The sequence below is a fragment of the Sphaerodactylus townsendi genome, linkage group LG05 (assembly GCF_021028975.2).
Source record: "Sphaerodactylus townsendi isolate TG3544 linkage group LG05, MPM_Stown_v2.3, whole genome shotgun sequence".
Taxonomy (NCBI): domain Eukaryota; kingdom Metazoa; phylum Chordata; class Lepidosauria; order Squamata; family Sphaerodactylidae; genus Sphaerodactylus; species Sphaerodactylus townsendi.
Window position 1 is genome coordinate 72,826,715 of NC_059429.1, and position 17,016 is coordinate 72,843,730.

A 17,016-nucleotide genomic window follows, 5' to 3' on the forward strand; every position below is an offset into this window, starting at 1 on the left:
CCCAGTCATTTTTAAAATCTAAAAATGGATTAATGAATACAACTAGCACATTGCTCTGGGAAGTTCAAGTAAAGTTCACTTTGCCCTGACACTTAAAGCAATTATCTCAGTAATTCAACTATATTAAGATTGGACTAGATTCCCTTACCCCAGGAACATGACTTTAAAATACAAAAATTAAAATTCAATAAGGAATTTATAGCTATGTACACATGTAGAATATTTAAAATTTCCCCATTAGATAAAAATACTACACGTATATGAATTAAGTATTGCATTATCTTTATATTCTATAAGCAAAGTACATAAATTAACACTTGTTATGAAAAGCAAAATTAAAGTATGCATTTGCTAAAATATTCTTTAGGTAATACTCAATTGAAGGTTATATTTGTTGATCCTGATAGATTCACACTATTCTACTAAATCTATTTTCCAAAACAGTCCTTACTGGATCCGTAGAGATGGGGCTCCAAATCGCTCTCTTCTTCGTTTCATCATTTCATTTAAAAAACAGATCTTAAAGCAAAAAATTAGTGCTGCTATAAAGCCAACACCTAACACTTGGTGTACTCCAAGGGCTAACTATATGCACTCAGCTATAGTCCAGATTTATCAAACAGATCATGTCAAAATTCCATTTTTAAAGCAAATCTTCTGCAAAATTATTAATGATGTACAAAAAATAAAAAAGTTGAAGCGTATGAGCCTTAAGAGCTACAACTGCAAAGCCAAATATATGACTGAATCATTTCATTACAGAATCTTTAATATTTCTGTTACACATGGTTGCTACACAAAAAATCACTGACAAACATTTCACTTCAGCAACCAACACATTCAGCAAGTCACAAGGAAAACACAGTCTGGGAGAGAAAAGGCACATGAGCAAAGTCTTTGGCAGAAGCCTCACATACCAACATGAAAGCTCACACTGCAAAAGTAGTACACAGTCACTTCTCTGACCAAGAAGGCCATGGGCAGCTGCACTTTACTGTGATGGAAAGATTCTCAGTGTCCCATTTTAGGATATTAAATGAGGGAAGGATGCCATACCTTCCCTCTTAGTGTGGCTTTTTATACTTATTGTATTATTTGTATAGCCCTTAAATATACAAAGCTCCTTTTATTGGATTATTTTACAAGATAAAAAGTAATCCAGGGGAAAAGCAGTTTTCTAACCATGATAATATGAGAATGCAGTAACAAAGAAAAAGAGGGTTCAATTGCTAGGATGTAAAGACTTGAGTTCACAGACTCCTTTAAAAGGAACAACTTTTGCTTCCCCAAAGAATGAGCTATTCCTTCTGCTTTTCAAATAACAGTTCTTGCTGCTGACTCAAATGACAGACATGATATAAACATCAGTATTCTCAGCCCAATCATCTGCTAATATCATGACCCTGTGCCAAAAAGCCATTGATCCTATGTATATCCAAATCTATCACCTAGAGCATTCCACACAACCAATCATCTATAGCTAAACCATAAGATTTGGCATTTGCTCTATATCCTCAAATAAGCATTCAAGAATCTACAATATCAATTGAATGAGAAGAACAAACCTATCAACCAAACTAAAAAACCCCCATAGATACAGCCAGACTACTACCAGACGGAACAAGAGAAAGACACAGCACTCTTAGGCCCCTTCTGCACAGCACAGGCAGAGCAGGTTGAAGTCAGGATAAAGTAACTCACTCTTCTGTTTTCGCATTTGCATGTCTCCGAGCAGGCAGCCAACGGAGGCCACGGAAGCAATGTGGGTTGCCGTCGCACGTTTGCATGGAGGTGAGGGGTTTTTTGTGCTACTCACCTCCCTCTGCTGTGTAGCTACGTGGGCAGGCAGGAATGGACCTCCAAAGCCATGCTGATGTCCCTGTGTCCCTGCATGACTACACAGCTGAGAGGTGGGGACAGAGGTGGGATCCAACCAGTTCTCACCACTTCTCTAGAAGTGGTTACTAATTTTTTCTGAGTGCCGAGAAGGGGTTACTAAAGCAACCTCACTGCCCAATAGGGACTGGAGGTGCGTGTGTGCGGCAGCGCCACTGTTTGAATCCCACCACCATCGGAACCTGTTATTAAATTTTTTGGATCCCACCACTGGGCGGGGACTTTTTAAAAAAGGAACGAGCGGCCGAGTAAGGCGCTTCCCGGGCAGCTTCAGGAGGAGCTGCAACCCACATTAAAACCAAAGAATCGTGGATAGCGCAATTCTTTAAAAAACAGTTTCGGGGGAGTTAATACAGGGAAGCTTCGCTTTAGGGACAGGAGCCGTGCAAAGTTGCCGTCCCCAGCCCGGGTTTATTGGCCTGCGCAGAAGGAGCCTTACTGGTACTTACACCTCCTCATTAAAACTTTTCCAGGAGCTCTTTAGGGAATTTATTACCAAACCTGATAAATTATAGGGGGGGCCCCGCCCCCACCCCTAGCAAACCTTGAATGGAAGGCCTTGCTTACAAACACAATCCCAATTTGAAATGCTACTCAGACAGCTATGTCAAGAGCTTCTGGGGGTTCATAATGCAGAATGCAAATTCTAAAAATAAATGACACTAAGCAGAGAAAAACTCTGGAACCAAGCCTAGAAAACACTTCAATCTATCTCTAGTTGGTTAACACTGTAACATGACCAAACAACTATTAGATATATGACTGAGGGCTCAGTCAGCTATGTTTTCACCAATGATATATGCATTCAAAACAAGAGACATCTGCTGTTTATATTATTATATAAAGACTCTAGAGAAAAATATAATAAGACCTACACAAAGGACAATAATAAACTTAGAATTTGAACTTCCCAGGACATTCGCTACTGATCTAACAGTGCAATCCTAGGCATAGACACATGCTTCTAAATCCATTGAAGTCAATGGTTTGCTCTATAGTCAATTTGTTTGTCCTTAACATTCCACTTTCTAGTTTTAAAATATCTGCAGTGAGCATTCTAAACCTCAAACTTACAAATATCCAGGGGTATAGTAAAGTTAAGAGGTTCATCAAAGTCTATTCTCAATAGATGGCTCTATTGTCATTAAGGAAGCAGATAAAAGGGGTGCAATTGTCATAATGGCTATCAGAGATTATGATATTGAAATCTCTGCAGCCGTGGAAAGGTTTTTTTTCTCCAAGGGTGGCAAGTTTATTCCGGCTGCCCTAAGGGTATTTAACGCTAAGGTGTCCCAACAACTTCTCTACGGGGTTCCCCTGTGGATTGAAGCTTGGCATATATCTCTGGAGCGAATACAATTGAAATTTCTATACAAGCTTTTCGGGGTCCCCCACTGGGTACCCTACGCAGCCCTCTGCCTAGAGTGCAGGACAACATCTCTTGGAAACAAGGGCATGGTGGATCACCCTTAAATTCTGGATCCGGCTTTGTTTTTTCAGTGATCCTAACAGCCTCATTCACTGCTCCCTCCCCAAACTCCAGTCATCTGCCGGGTGGGAACACATCAAGCTTAAGATCTCCTCCCTGGGTTTCACTTGGGACCAGCTCCTTATGCTTCCCCCCAGTGATCTGCGCCACTGTATCAAGGAACGGCTATTCGACAAGGAATATCAACTCCTAGTTAGCAAAGCAAGGAGCCTGTTTTCCCCCCTTCACTTTGAAATCATGCCCGGGACCTGCAGGACAGCTGCTTACTTAAACATCTTGCTCAACCCTAAGTCTAGGTGGTTATTCACCAGAGCAAGAACAAACTCATTCCCTCTTACCTTTTCCCCGAAGAGATTCACAGCATACTCAAAGGAAAAGCGTACATGTCCATATTGCTCAACCTCTGAGGAATCATTGGAGCATGTTCTATTAGTCTGCCCAAAATTCATAGATCTCAGACCTAGTTTGTTTTTTTCAACACCGACTTACTTATGCCCTCCATATTCCAAATTGAACCGCCTCTTGAACAATGAGGATCCCAGGCAGCTGAAAATGGTGGCCAAGTTCCTGCTCGATATTGTGAAATAAGTCTCCGGCTCTCCTTTTATTCACTTATTTTCTTGAAGTTTGTAATGTATGAACTATGAGCCGTTGCTTTACTCCGTTAAACTCTGGATCATACTACTGCACAGTTTTATCTGTATTTTATCTTGATGCCTAATAAAGGTTTTTGAATTTGAATTTGATATTGAAATCATGAGATAACTTAATGACTTTACAGCATATTGTCACATATATAAGGATCCTACAAAACATACAGTCTCTCAAATCCATACACATAGTTGTCACTGAAGGACTCAATATGGGCTACATTAATGGCCATATTTATAAGTTTCCACAGAATCAGTACCACATTCTATGTATTTTTGAAGGCTTTCACGGCCAGATTCAACTGGTTGTGGTGGGTTTTCTGGGCTGTGTGGCCGTGGTCTGGTGGATCTTGTTCCTAATGTTTTGCCTGAATCTGTGGCTAGCATCTTCAGACATGTATCACAGAGGGTTACACACTGTTACACACTGTGTCCACATTCTGTTTTTTACATTCTCCCTAAGATCCACAAACCAGGGCACTACACTGAATACAAGAAGTACTTCTGCTCTCCATAATCTCAAGTGCTGTTATCCCTATGGTGAATTAAGTAATTGTCTTTGGCATTGTTATGTATAAATGCTTCAATAAGAGGCTGATTGTGTTTTCAATGGTCTAGTTCATAGACAACTGGACTGAAGAAGGATTATACTTGAAAAAGAAAATATCCACATCAAGAAGTTACTTTAAACCCAAGGAAATTCTTGGTTGCCAGAACTTCAGCTCTGCCCCAAAGCCGGAGTCATAGACAGGCCTTACCAAACAGACTAAAAAGCAGTTCACAGCTGGGTCAGTAGTTTAATGGAATTAAGCACCAAGTACAGAAGCGTGAAACAGCACCAAGTCCAGAGCCCAAAGCAAGATCTAAACCAGATTCAGGCATCAGAAACATACAGTGGCTTACAAATCCTTGCACGATGTAGCTGCCACAACACAGTTTGACTTCCAACCCCTAATATAGCAAATATCCCACCCACCTATGCAAACACTTCATGCAGCTGTGTTACTGCAGTCTGGCTCCTGCAAAAACTCATCAAGCCCAGCTTGCCCCAGGGCTGCTAGCCTTCTGCTGTGTCTTCTTCCTTGCAAACTGGCATGCAGCTTCCTCCAGCAATGGTCTTGGGGTTCTAGTGACAAAGGAGGTGAGAGGGCTGGCAGGGTCTTTCCTGATTTGGTGTTAGGAGGCTCAGAGCTAGGGTCTGGCTGTGGCTCCCAGTCTGCTTGCTATGTTGGGGCCTCTGGCCCTGGCCCTGTAGAGACTACTGAAGGTTCAGGCCAAGGCTCTGGGCCAGGTCATGCAGAAGGTTCAGGCCAAGTCTGCAGGCATTATCTGGGACTCTGGGTCCAAAGCTTAGCCCTCTTCCCCTGAGTCCTCCTCCAAGGGATCCCCAGACATGCTAGACTAGGCCAGAACAGTTGTGTACGCAGCCACCAATCAGCCCTGAAATGTAGGTTCAGTTAGTTCTCCAATAGAATAGTCTCAAAGGGTTCAGTGAATTTGTATTGAAGCCACAAAAGAGCACAAGAATGCTGGTGATAAATTTATTTAAGTAGAGTGCAAGGGACTAGAGTCTAGACCAGTGGATCTTAACCTTCCTAATGCCGCGACCCTTTAATACAGTTCCTCATGTTGTGGTGACCCCCAACCCTAACATTTATCCATTTTACAGATAGAGAACACTGATGCAGAGAGTCTTAGGCGACCCCTGTGAAAGGGGACCCAAATGGGTCCCGACCAGTGATGGGATTCAAACATTTTAACAACAGGTTCCGATGGTGGTGGGATTCAAATAATGACTGTTAAAAAGTATTTAAAAATATTTTTAATATCATTTTTTTATTTTAAGTATTAAAAATATTAATACTTAATAAAAATATTTTAAGTATTAAAAAAGTGATATTTTAAATTTTAACAACAGGTTCTACAGAACCTTCGGAACCCCCTGAATCCGACCTCTGGTTCCGACCCCCAGGTTGAGAACCACTGGTCTAGACCATCGGTTCTCAACTCGAGGTACATGTACCCCCAGGGGTATGCAGCAGAGTTTTGAGTGGTACGTCAGAAAAATTCTTTAATGGTGGCAGAGAGGAGAAAAGTGACCCACGTCCCTGCTTCCTGTATGCCAGCCATCTTGGATGCTTCTGTCGCCCTTGCACCATTGCTGTTGCTAGTTGCCATGCTGTCATGGCCCTGCCACACCTGGCCCTGTTTGCCACCATCCTTGTCCTGTCATGCCTGGCCCCACTCACAGCCACCTGCTCTCCTGCCCTCCCAGGTGAGCTTGACCTTGTCCACTGGCCTTGGTGGGAGAGCAGAAGTCCCAGAGCTGTAGCCCTGAGCCCCAAGGGTGATGGGGGGGGGGGGTTGCAGGCTGTCAGCGACCATGGGGGGGGGGGGTCAGCACAGCTTGCCCTGAGTAGCAGGCCCAGTAGCAGCAACAGTGCTTGCTGCCATTATGGGACATTGTGCTTTTGGGTTTTTAAAAATATAGTTGATTATTTTTTCCACAGAATTAAAACATAATGCATATGCTCCATGCTTCTCTCACCCAAATTTCTCTACCTGGCCTGGTATTCCCCTCCGTCCCATTTCTGCTCGCTGTATCCCCCCCCCACCTAGAATGTGAAAAATCTGAAATATGGATTGATATGGGCGCCAAATAACCAACAGCAACCACTTTACCTACTGTGTGGAAGAGTAATGAAGCCATGGAACTTTCCAGGCTTCAGGAACCTTTGAGAAAAGTGCACTCTGATAAAGTGAAAAAACGTATTTATTACTAGCGGGCCTGGCCACGCGTTGCTGTGGCTCAGTCTGGTGAAATGGAAAAGAAAGAAAAGGGGAAGCGAACGTTCAAACATGTGTCATTGCACAATGCTTGCAAGGGAGGGGAGGGGCAAGAGGCCCCTCACTCCTCTCCCTCTCTCCCGTTCCCTTGCATGGCACCCCACCCCATCCCTCCCTAATGTTCCCCTTCCTCTGCTAGGGTGGGTGGGCCATGTCCAGGTGGCGGACCCTGTCTCTTTCACTTCCTTCCCTTGCAGGCGAATTACCTAGCTTAAAACGGTCCATTGGTAGACTTACCCTGAAGGGGCCTTCTCCTGGACGGCGACGAGGGCATCCTGATTGGGTGATTCCTAGCTCATTCTCAGGGAGGCAGGACCTATTTTTGTTGTCACTTCCTGAGGAGGGCTTAATCACCCTTCCTGGATCCAGTATTTGGAGTAACAAAGTAGTATAGGAGAAACGTTCGCTAACAGGTAAGAAGAAACATTAGGAAGTAACAACATATAAATGTGGCAACAAGCCTAAACATATGCTCCTAACAACAAGGGCTGTAATGTTTGAATTTGTAGCTAACAGCTTGCTCCAGGTGGTTGCGTGGAGTGCTCATTATGTAAGAAAAAGCGTAAAGTAAGCGGTCCGGTTGATCAGTGCTGATTCGGTGTTCTTGGAGGGCCAGGGATGCCTAGAGTCGCATCGTCCAGGAGAAGGCCCCTTCAGGGTAAGTCTACCAATGGACCGTTCTCCTGGAGGCGAGGCTCGGGCATCCTGATTGGGACCTCCCAGAGCAGTGTCCCTAACGGGTGGGATTAGTCACCGAATATGTGCTCTAGAACTGTGTGGCCGAAGGCCGTGTCATTGTCTGCTAGAGACTGTAATCTGTAATGTTTAATGAATGAAGTGGAGGAGGACCATGTAGCTGCCTTGCAGATGTCTTCCACCGGCACTTGCCGTCGGTAGGCGGCGTTTGCTGCTGCACTTCTGGTGGAATGCGCTGTGATTCCTGGTGGTACAGGAGTGTTAGACGATCTGTAGGCTTCTGAGATACATGATCTGATATTTGAACTGATAGCAGCTCTGGACATTTGTGTACCTAGGTTAGGTGCAGAGACGTTGATGAGTAAGGACTCAGTTTTTCTGATGCCTTCTGTGCGAATGATGTAGGCTTTTAGTGTTCTTCTGACATCTAAGGTGTGCCAGAGAACCTCCTTTGGGTGTCTTGGATTGGGAAAGAATGAAGGTAGTTCGATTTCTTGAGCAAGATGAAATGCTGACCTTACTTTGGGGATGAAAGTTGGGTCCAGACGCATAACTACCTTGTTCTTGTGAAATACGCACAGCTGTGAGTTGATGGACAGAGAAGTAGCGTGAGTTCTGAGACTCTCACCTTGCTGAAGTGATGGCTACGAATATTAGTTTCATTCTGAGCCATCTCAGGGGTATGGACTGGATGGGCTCAAATGGTGGCTTCGTGAGTGAGTTCAGCACGAGGTTCAGTTTCCATGAAGGGAAGCGATGGATGACTGGCGGCTGCGTTTGGCGGACTCCCCGTAAAAATCTGACAATGTCCGGGTGTTTGGAGGCAGTGATGCCTTGTAAGCGGGTCCAAACCGTAGATAATGCTGCCAGTTGTCTCTTTAGAGTGGAACTTCTGAGGCCTTTTTCCGCTCCCTCCTGCAGGTATGCCAGGACCTGGGAGACCTTCGGATGGATAGGGTCTGTGTGGTGGTTATCTGCCCACCTGGCAGAATGATTCTCCCACTGACCGAATCCATAGATCGCGAGGAGGGTTGATGGTCTTCGGGAAGCAATGATAGTGTCTATCACCTTTGGGGAGTAGCCCTTCCTCTCTAGCGCCGCGCGTTCAAGTGCCACGCGGTTAAGCAGAACCAATTGGGATTTTGATGGAGTACTGGGCCTTGCGATAGCATGTCTGGAGGTGTGGGGAGGCGAAGCGGTGGACCGACGGACAGCTGAAGAATGGAAGAAAACCATGGTGCTCCCTGGCCCACCAGAGAGTGGCTACCAGTATGTCCGATCCGCCTCTTCTCTCAGAGGCTTCCTCAGGAGTTTGGGAATGATGGGAGGCTGGGAAGAAGAAGTATAGCTGGAAGCCTGGGGTGGCCAGGGGGAGGTCAGCGCATCGGTGGCCGTTGCTCTGGGATGGTAGTACCTGGAGAAGAAGGTTGGTAATTGGTGGTTCTCCTCTGATGCAAAGAGGTCCACCTGGGCTGTCCCGAACCGTTTGGTTATTAGATGAAAGATCGATGGGTGGAGTTTCCACTCTGCTTCCGAGATGGTTTGTCGGCTTAGCCAGTCTGCCTCGACATTGAGGTTTCCGCTGATGTGTTCTGCTGATATTGATTTCAGATGTGTCTCCGCCCAGGTGAGGATGTTGACTGCCTCGCGATGTAGTTGGATGGACCTCGAGCCCCCCTGGTTGTTGAGATGGGCTTTGGCTGCCACATTGTCGGTTCTCACTAGGACGCGGTGTCCGTGGACTTGTTGGTGAAGTTGTTGTAACGCCAAGCAAATGGCCATCATCTCCAAGAGGTTGATGGGAAGTGTTGTCTGCTCGGATGTCCAAAGGCCCTGGGCCGCTTGACCCTGGAGGGAGGCTCCCCATCCTCGCAGGCTTGCATCTGTAAAAATCTGTAGTTTGTTGCCATGGAGGTAAACCTTTCCTGTGGTCAGGTTCTTGAGTTGGGACCACCATATGAGGCTGTGTTTGACCTGAGGCGGAAGGACAATTGTTTTGTCTTTCTTGGTGGTGATGTGCCATTGATAGGGTCTTAGGCACTGTTGGAGGGCTCTGGCGTGAAATCGCCCCCATTGGAGCATGTCGATGATGGAGATTAGGAGGCCCATCAGTTTTGCCAGTTGCAGGATGGTGGTTCTCCTGGCTCTTACGAAGGAAGTCGCCAGCCTCTGGATCTTGATGGCTTTTGTGTGTGGTATGAAGAGTGCGTTGGCTTCTGTATCGATGATGGCGCCTAGGTGTTCCATGCGCGTATTGGGCACGAGCGAACTCTTTTGTAAGTTGACCAAGAAACCGTGCGAAGCCAGCGTCCTCATCACTAAGTTGACATCTTCGTTCGCCTGATCTCTGGATGTTGAACAAATTAGGATGTCGTCCAGATATGGATGGACGTGGATGCCCTGTTCCCGTAGGGCGGTGATGGGAGCCAGCAGTACCTTTGTGAAAACTCTTGGGGCGGTGGCAAGCCCGAACGGAAGAGCCCTGTATTGGAAGTGGTGGTCTTCCACTGCGAACCTTAGGAAACGACGATGTCGAGGATTGATTGGCACATGCAAGTATGCCTCAGTGAGGTCTAGTGATGTTAGGTGGTCCCCGGGTCGGAGGTTCTCGGTAATGGACCTGAGTGTTTCCATCTTGAACCGGCGTAGGCGTATCGCCCGGTTGACATAGCAAAGGTTCAAGATGGCTCTCCACTCTCCGTTTCTTTTGGGGACGGTGAAAAAGTGGGAGTAGACTCCGCAGAAACGCTCCGATTGAGGGACCTGTTCTATGGCACAAATTTGAAGGAGGTGGTGGATAGCCGCCTGCGTTCTCAGTCTTTTTGGTGGACTTCGTGGGGTGGGGAAGTATTGAAATCTGGGTTTGGGAATGTTGAAGAATTCGATTAGGTAGCCTGAGGTGACCACCTCTCGGGTCCAGTTGTCGACATGGTTGCCCATCCATGAGTGTTGGAAACTTTGGAGGCGGGCGCCGACCGGGATGTCGTGGTTGTCAAGATCTGTTGGGGCGGTCGGGCTGGAAGGACTTGGCTCCCCTACCTGCTCTGAAGCGGGAGTTACGAAAGGAAGGCTGACTAGTATTGGAGGAATTGTTGTTATTGTTTTGACGTCTGCGTGAGGTGAAGGAGCTGGACCAGCATCTGCCGTCTTGGGGGGCGCGCGCTAGCATGCGCTGTGTTCTAAAGGTAGAATACGATTTAGTGTTTGAATTTTGTTCTGATCTAACGTATTTTGGCATGGTTTTCTTGTTTCCCTTGGATTCTACCAAGACTGCGTCCAGGTCCTTGCCGAAGAGCCGGGAGCCATGGTAGTCGAAGGTAGAAACGACCTGCTTGGAGTGTAGGTCGGCTTGCCAGGCTTTAAGCCAGGGTTGTCTTCTAACTACTACTCCCAGGGCTTGTATGCGGGAAACCAGGATGAGAGCATCGAGGTTGGAGTCGGCCCAAAATGAGACGGCTGACAGCATTCTCTCCAATCCTTCTCTAATACCAATATGTTCTGGGGGAATGATTGCCAGGATTCGCCTTGCCCAGATGATGGCTGCCCTGGCCATGGTGGCCGAGGAAGCCAGGGTTCTCATAACCATTGCCAGACGGTCGTGCATTCTCTTGAGGAGAATTTCCCCTTTTTTGTCAAAGGGATCCTTTAAAGTGCCTTCTCCATCTTTGGTAACCAGACCTCCGGACTGCACTGCCACTACAGGAGCATCAACTAGCGGGGTTTGGATCACAGAGTGTATGTGGTCGGGGAGGGCATAGAGTTTTTTAAGGAGTGATGGGTAGCTCTTATTGACATCTAAGTTAAGCCATTCTTTACGGATTTTCTTTTCGAAGTACTCTGGCAGAGGAAAGGCTCTGGGGGCTTCCTCAGATTGAGGGAAAATTACTTTGGTGCCTTTAGGGCAACCCTTACGTGGCTTTTTAGACCCTTCTGGAGCAGACGGGTCTTCTGCGTCTTCCTCATCGAATAATTCTAAGGCCGAGATGGTTTTTGTGATCATTAAGGGCAGTTCCTCCTGCTTAAAAAATCTTTTGCATTGATCACTAGGTTCAATGGGATTTTCCTCATTTTCAGAAAAATGCTCTACAGGTTCCCTATTGTCCCCTTCGCTATACTCCTCATCAGATATGTCAAGTTGGTCCCTATATCTGGAAGTGGATGGGCGTGGGCTCTGGGATTTGGAGGAAGAACTAGATCTGTGTCTTCTCCTTCTGTTTCTATCTCTTTGCCTGGAACTATGGCGCCCTCTGGTGCTTTTTTGTTTTTTCTTGTCATGAGTGTTAATCTCCTGTCTGATCTTGTTGGTAAACAATTGCATTAACAACTCTGGGGAGGCATGGGCCCATGACCTCATATCGGTGAGAGAAACTGTATTGGAGGAGGTTCCTCCCCCCTCCTCCGGGGCGCTGCCTTGCCTGGACTCTGAGTCAGAGTCATTGTGGCTGGAATGGCTGCAGGCGGGATTTTCCCTTTCAGCGTCGTCTCCGCCCCCTCGCTCTGCAGAGGAGCAGGAACGCTCTCTGCTGGCCCCTTCCATCTGGTTCTGAGGGGGGGGGGTGGAGGGGGATCATGCGAGGAGTCCCACAGCGCAGCGTCCTTGGAAAAGAAGGCCTTCTTGGTGCTCCAGTGGGGAAGTGTCCTCTCCTCTCCACGGACTGTTCTAGCAGGCGTGCAGCTGGGGCCGCTTTAAACTGCAGCAGCCCTTGTGTTTTTTGGAGGGAGGGGGAGCGAGCTCGGAACGAGCCGTCGCTTGCGTTGGCGGCTGAGAGGCTTGGGAGCAAGTCTCTGAGGCCGCGTTACTGGCGCCCTGGCATTGCGACCCGGAGCGGGTGGCTGCCCGTGTCCCTTCTGCCGCGGACCTTCCAAAGGTGTCCCGTGGGGGTGAAAAGGAGCGCAGTGAGGCCATGATAAGGCCTGTGCGTGTTGTGGTTTTCCCCTAGAGTTTTGGCGGGAACCGCGTTGAGGGAGGGGAAAGACTCAACGAAGAGACAAAGACACACAGGACTTACTGTAGAAGACTATAGAGGACAGAGGAAAGTAGAAAATTGTTTCTTAAGCCTGTTGGGTTATTGGGCTTGGAGCACTGCACAAGCCCTGCTCTCCCTATCTAGGCAGGAACAATACTGGATCCAGGAAGGGTGATTAAGCCCTCCTCAGGAAGTGACAACAAAAATAGGTCCTGCCTCCCTGAGAATGAGCTAGGAATCACCCAATCAGGATGCCCGAGCCTCGCCTCCAGGAGAACACGCTGAGAGGCATGAGCTACATTGTGTTCAAATTTCAGAGCGTTTGGTCCAGCAAACCCCCGGACCTTCCCTCACCTTCCCCTTCCTCCGCTAGGGGGGGTGGGCCATGTCCAGATGGCGGCCCCCATCTTTTTCACTCCAGATGGCAGCGGTTTTCAAGGAAGGCATGGTTGTTTCCCTTGTATCAGAGGGTGTTGCTTTGACGGCCAGCAGATGGTGCTGTTGTGGAACAGAACTGTGGTTACAACTGTCACAGGTGTGGCATGTACACAATAATGGGCACAGGAGGTGTGGAAACAGTATGGAAACCTGGCCGCACACGAATGCGACGTTGTGTAAAAATTTCAAAGCAATCGGTCCAATAGTTTGGGAGATTACCTGTCAGCAGAAAAATGCACTGATAGATTTATATATATGCTAGCGTGGCCTGGCCACGCGTTGCTGTGGCTTATTGTGGTGAAATGGGAAAGGAACAGTAGCTTAGCAAAATCAATTGCAGAGGCCAGCAGTACGTGCTCATGCAAACACGCAGCCTGCTACTGTGCGATGTCAGGGATGGGTGTGCCCGCATTCCTGGGGGGGGGGGGAATGGAAAGGCACATCTAGGCTGGCTGGTCATGATCCTTTACCTGGGAGTAAGTTTGGTTGGTGGTAATGGAATTGTAGCTTCTGAGAAATTACCCTCTAAGGGAAGCGGCGCGCCGCAACCATTCAGAAAGTATGTCACAGTTGCTGTACCGAGCTTACTTCCTGAGTAATGCGTGCCTGGTTTTCTTAACTGTAACTGCAGGTATTCAGGGGAACTCTAGGGTGCCTGGCCAGCTCCCTCCCGTCCCTTGCATGTCGCCCCCACCTCTCTTCCCTCCCTCACTTCTCTTCCCTTGCATGCCACCCCTCCCCCTCTCTCCCTTCGCTTTCCCTCCACTAGGGTGGGTGGGTCATATCAAGATGCTGGGCCCCCTGCCTCCCCTCCTTGCATGCCACCCCTCACTGTCTCCCATCTCTCACTTCTCTTCCCTTGCATGTCTCCCCCTCTGTCCCTTTCCTCTCCCTCCCTCTCTTCCCTTGCATGCCACCCAGTGGTGGGATCCAAAAATTTTAGTAACACATTCCCATGGTGGTGGGATTCAAACTGTAAGCGTGGTAGCCAATGGGAGCTGGAGTGGGGCATGATGCAAGTGGCCAGGTATGTCCCGAGGCGGGGGGCATTCCTGGAAGGGGCTGTGGCAAGGAGGCATGGCAGCTGCATGGCAGTCCTTGGAGTGGGAAAGCGAGATGCTTGCGCGAGGCAGAGCTGCCATGCAGCGCCCGATTGCACCTCCTGCTAGACTGCTTCAAGTTCTGTGCGCTACTGCTGAGAGGAGGGGCGTAACTAAGGCAAAAATCACGTGGCAAGGAAATCACCAGTTAGTAACCCCTCTCGGCACACACAAATAATAGTGGTAACCTACTCTCGGGAACCTGTGAGGAACCTGCTGGATCCCACCCCTCTGATGCTCACCCCTCCCTCTCAGTGGCAGTGGGGCGTGGGAGGTTAAGAGCTCGTGTGTATATCTAATCTGGAGGAACGGGTTTGATTCCCAGCTCTGCACGCCTGAGCTAATGGAAGGCTTCTCTGGGAATTCAGATTAGCCTGTACACTTCCACACACGCATTAGCTGGGTGACCTTGGGCTAGTCACAGCTTCTCGAGGCTCTCTCAGCCCCACCTGCACCTCACAGGGGTGTTTTGTTGTGAGGGGGGAAGGGGCAAGGATTGCCAGGAGAGAAAGAGGGGATATAAATCCAATCTCCTCCTCTTCTGCTTCTCCTACTCCCTTCCTTACTCTCCCTACGAGGTGTATGTGTGTGTGTATGTGTTTCCCTTGAGTTTACTGCCCTGTATGTACTGTTTTCACTGCTCACTATCCTGGCCATCTGAGTAGACGAACTCCTTCTAAACAGCTTGAACATTCTAAAGGGTGACAGCAGTTACACACAGGCAGCTGCATGTCCTATTCACCAGGAGGCGCTCAAGGAAAAGGTGTTTACCTGGGCCAGAGTGTGAAGAGGAATTTCAGGTATGTGAGACATCTAAAAACACTCTGGCCTGGCTGACTATGAGTGGCTGGGAGATTTTCAGAGGAATTGGCCCAGCAGTTACTGAGGTATACTGTCATCAACAAAAACACTGTTGTGCTTTTGCATATATGAGATACTAGCGGGCCCGGCAAATGTCGTTGCTGTGTACAGAGATCTGGTGAAGTGGAAAAGAAAGAAAAGGGGAAGCGAACGGTTCGAACATGTGTCATTGCACAATGATTGCAAGGGAGGGGAGGGGCAAGGGGCCCCTCGCTCCCCTCCCTCTCTCCCGTTCCCTTGCATGGCAACCCGGCCAGTCCCTCCCTAACATTCCCCTTCCTCTGCTAGGGTGGGCGGGCCATGTGCAGGTGGGCTGGTCCTGTCCCTAATGTTCCCCTTCCCTTGCAGGCGAATTATCTAGCGTAAAACACGCTGGGAGGCATGAGCTACGTTGTGTTCAAATTTCAGAGAGTTTGGTCTAGCAAACCCCTGGACCTTCCCTCACCTTCCCCTTCCTCCGCTAGGGTGGGTAGGCCATGTGCAGATAGGCCGCCCCATCCTTTTCACTCCCATAAGGCAGTGGTTTTCCAAGGAAGAGGCATGGTTGGTTCCCTTGTTTCAGAGGGTGTTGCTTTGACAGCCAGCAGATAGTGCTGTTGCGGAACAGAACTGTGGTTCCAACTGTCACAAGTGTGGCATGTACACAATAACTGGCACAGTTGTGACATGTACACAACAGGAGGTGGGGAAATAGCATGAAAACCTGGCCGCACGTGAATGCGACGTTGTATGAAAATTTCAAAGCAATCGGTCCAGTAGTTTGGGAGATTACCTGTCATCAACAAAAACACTGTTAGCTTTTTATATATATAGATAGATAGTTATTTTCAGTCACTCTGAGAAAACTTTCAGAAGCAGAACACTATTGGAAATATGTTTGCCAATACTTCCTTTAGATCTTCACAACAATCCAGTGATGGTTTGCTCTCCAATGTGTCTGCGTTTTGTTTCGATTTCAAAGTTTTCTCAACCTTGGCGTATTTTTCAGACTTGTAAAAAGATCTGGCTTATCTGTTCAGAGATCCAATTTCTAGATTTAGGTATTAATAGATTTGACAATAGTGAGAATCAGATATATTGGTGTCATACAGGGCAGTGGATAAATCTGAGGCCTCTACTCCTGAATCTCCAGAATCCCTATTAGTTAAAAGCAACTGTAAGAAAATGAGTTAACTACCACCACCACTATGACCATTAACAAGAGGCAGTATAGGAAAAATACCATTACTATAAAAAGAATCATTTGCAAATTATGTTAACAAAAGAGATATTGCCAATATTTCACTCGATATTAAATATCTAAGTCAATTTCTAAAGAGGTAATTCAAATATTCAAATCATGCTTCTCAGTTAAACACAATCTTCAATTCTCATTATTGGATTAGGCAGAAGCCTTTCTTACTTCTCACATAATTCAGGAAGAGAGAACATTATTATTTTACCAGCAACCAGATCATGTGGCCTATAAACTTCAGATCATGAAGTATCTTCAAAATTTAAAAAAAAAACAGATACCAAAAGGTACATGAAAATATCCGGTCAATTTTAATGCCATATTTTAGTAGTCTGCTTTGCTTCTATCACATTACTTTCAACAGTGCAATTCTATCACATCATACAAGTGCACAGACACTGATGATGAGGTGCAGTGCACCCTGCTGAAAATTATAAATCTCTCCCTGAAATTGGGAGCATTCCGAGGGAGGCTAAAAGAGGCAGTGGTATGTTGAACTTCCAGTCTGTATTACTTACCAGGACCCCGGTAAGAACACACATTTTGACTTGTGCTATGCCACCTACAATGGTTACCGGTTGAATTCTGGATCGTCATCAAGGCTTTGGTGTTAACCTTTAGGGTCTTGAGTGGTCAGGAATCTTCATATCTTCAGGACCATACCTTCTCCCCATATTGTCTCCAGAGAGCACTTCACTCTACTGATAGAAACCTTCTGGTAGTCCCTGGCCCCAAGGACATCCAACTAGCCTCAACCAGCCCTGGCCTCAGCCTGGTGGAACTCCTTACCATCCAACACCAGGCCCCTGCGGGATTTAAGTCACTTCCACAGGGCCTA

General features: G+C 47.3%; 1 protein-coding gene across 6 annotated transcripts in view; it reads right to left on the bottom strand.

Moving 5' to 3' along the window:
• Nucleotides 1–17,016, bottom strand: part of MAST2 (microtubule associated serine/threonine kinase 2) — a 210,181-nt gene that overhangs the window by 110,579 nt on the left and 82,586 nt on the right. The window contains exon 1 of one of the 6 annotated variants that reach the window (XM_048498673.1): nt 452–516. The exons of the other annotated variants lie outside the window; for them this stretch is intronic. Coding sequence (XP_048354630.1) covers nt 452–501 — 50 coding nt within the window. The 5' untranslated portion in view covers nt 502–516. Of the gene's footprint in view, nt 1–451; nt 517–17,016 lie in introns of those variants that run through there. 6 annotated transcript variants of the gene reach the window in all.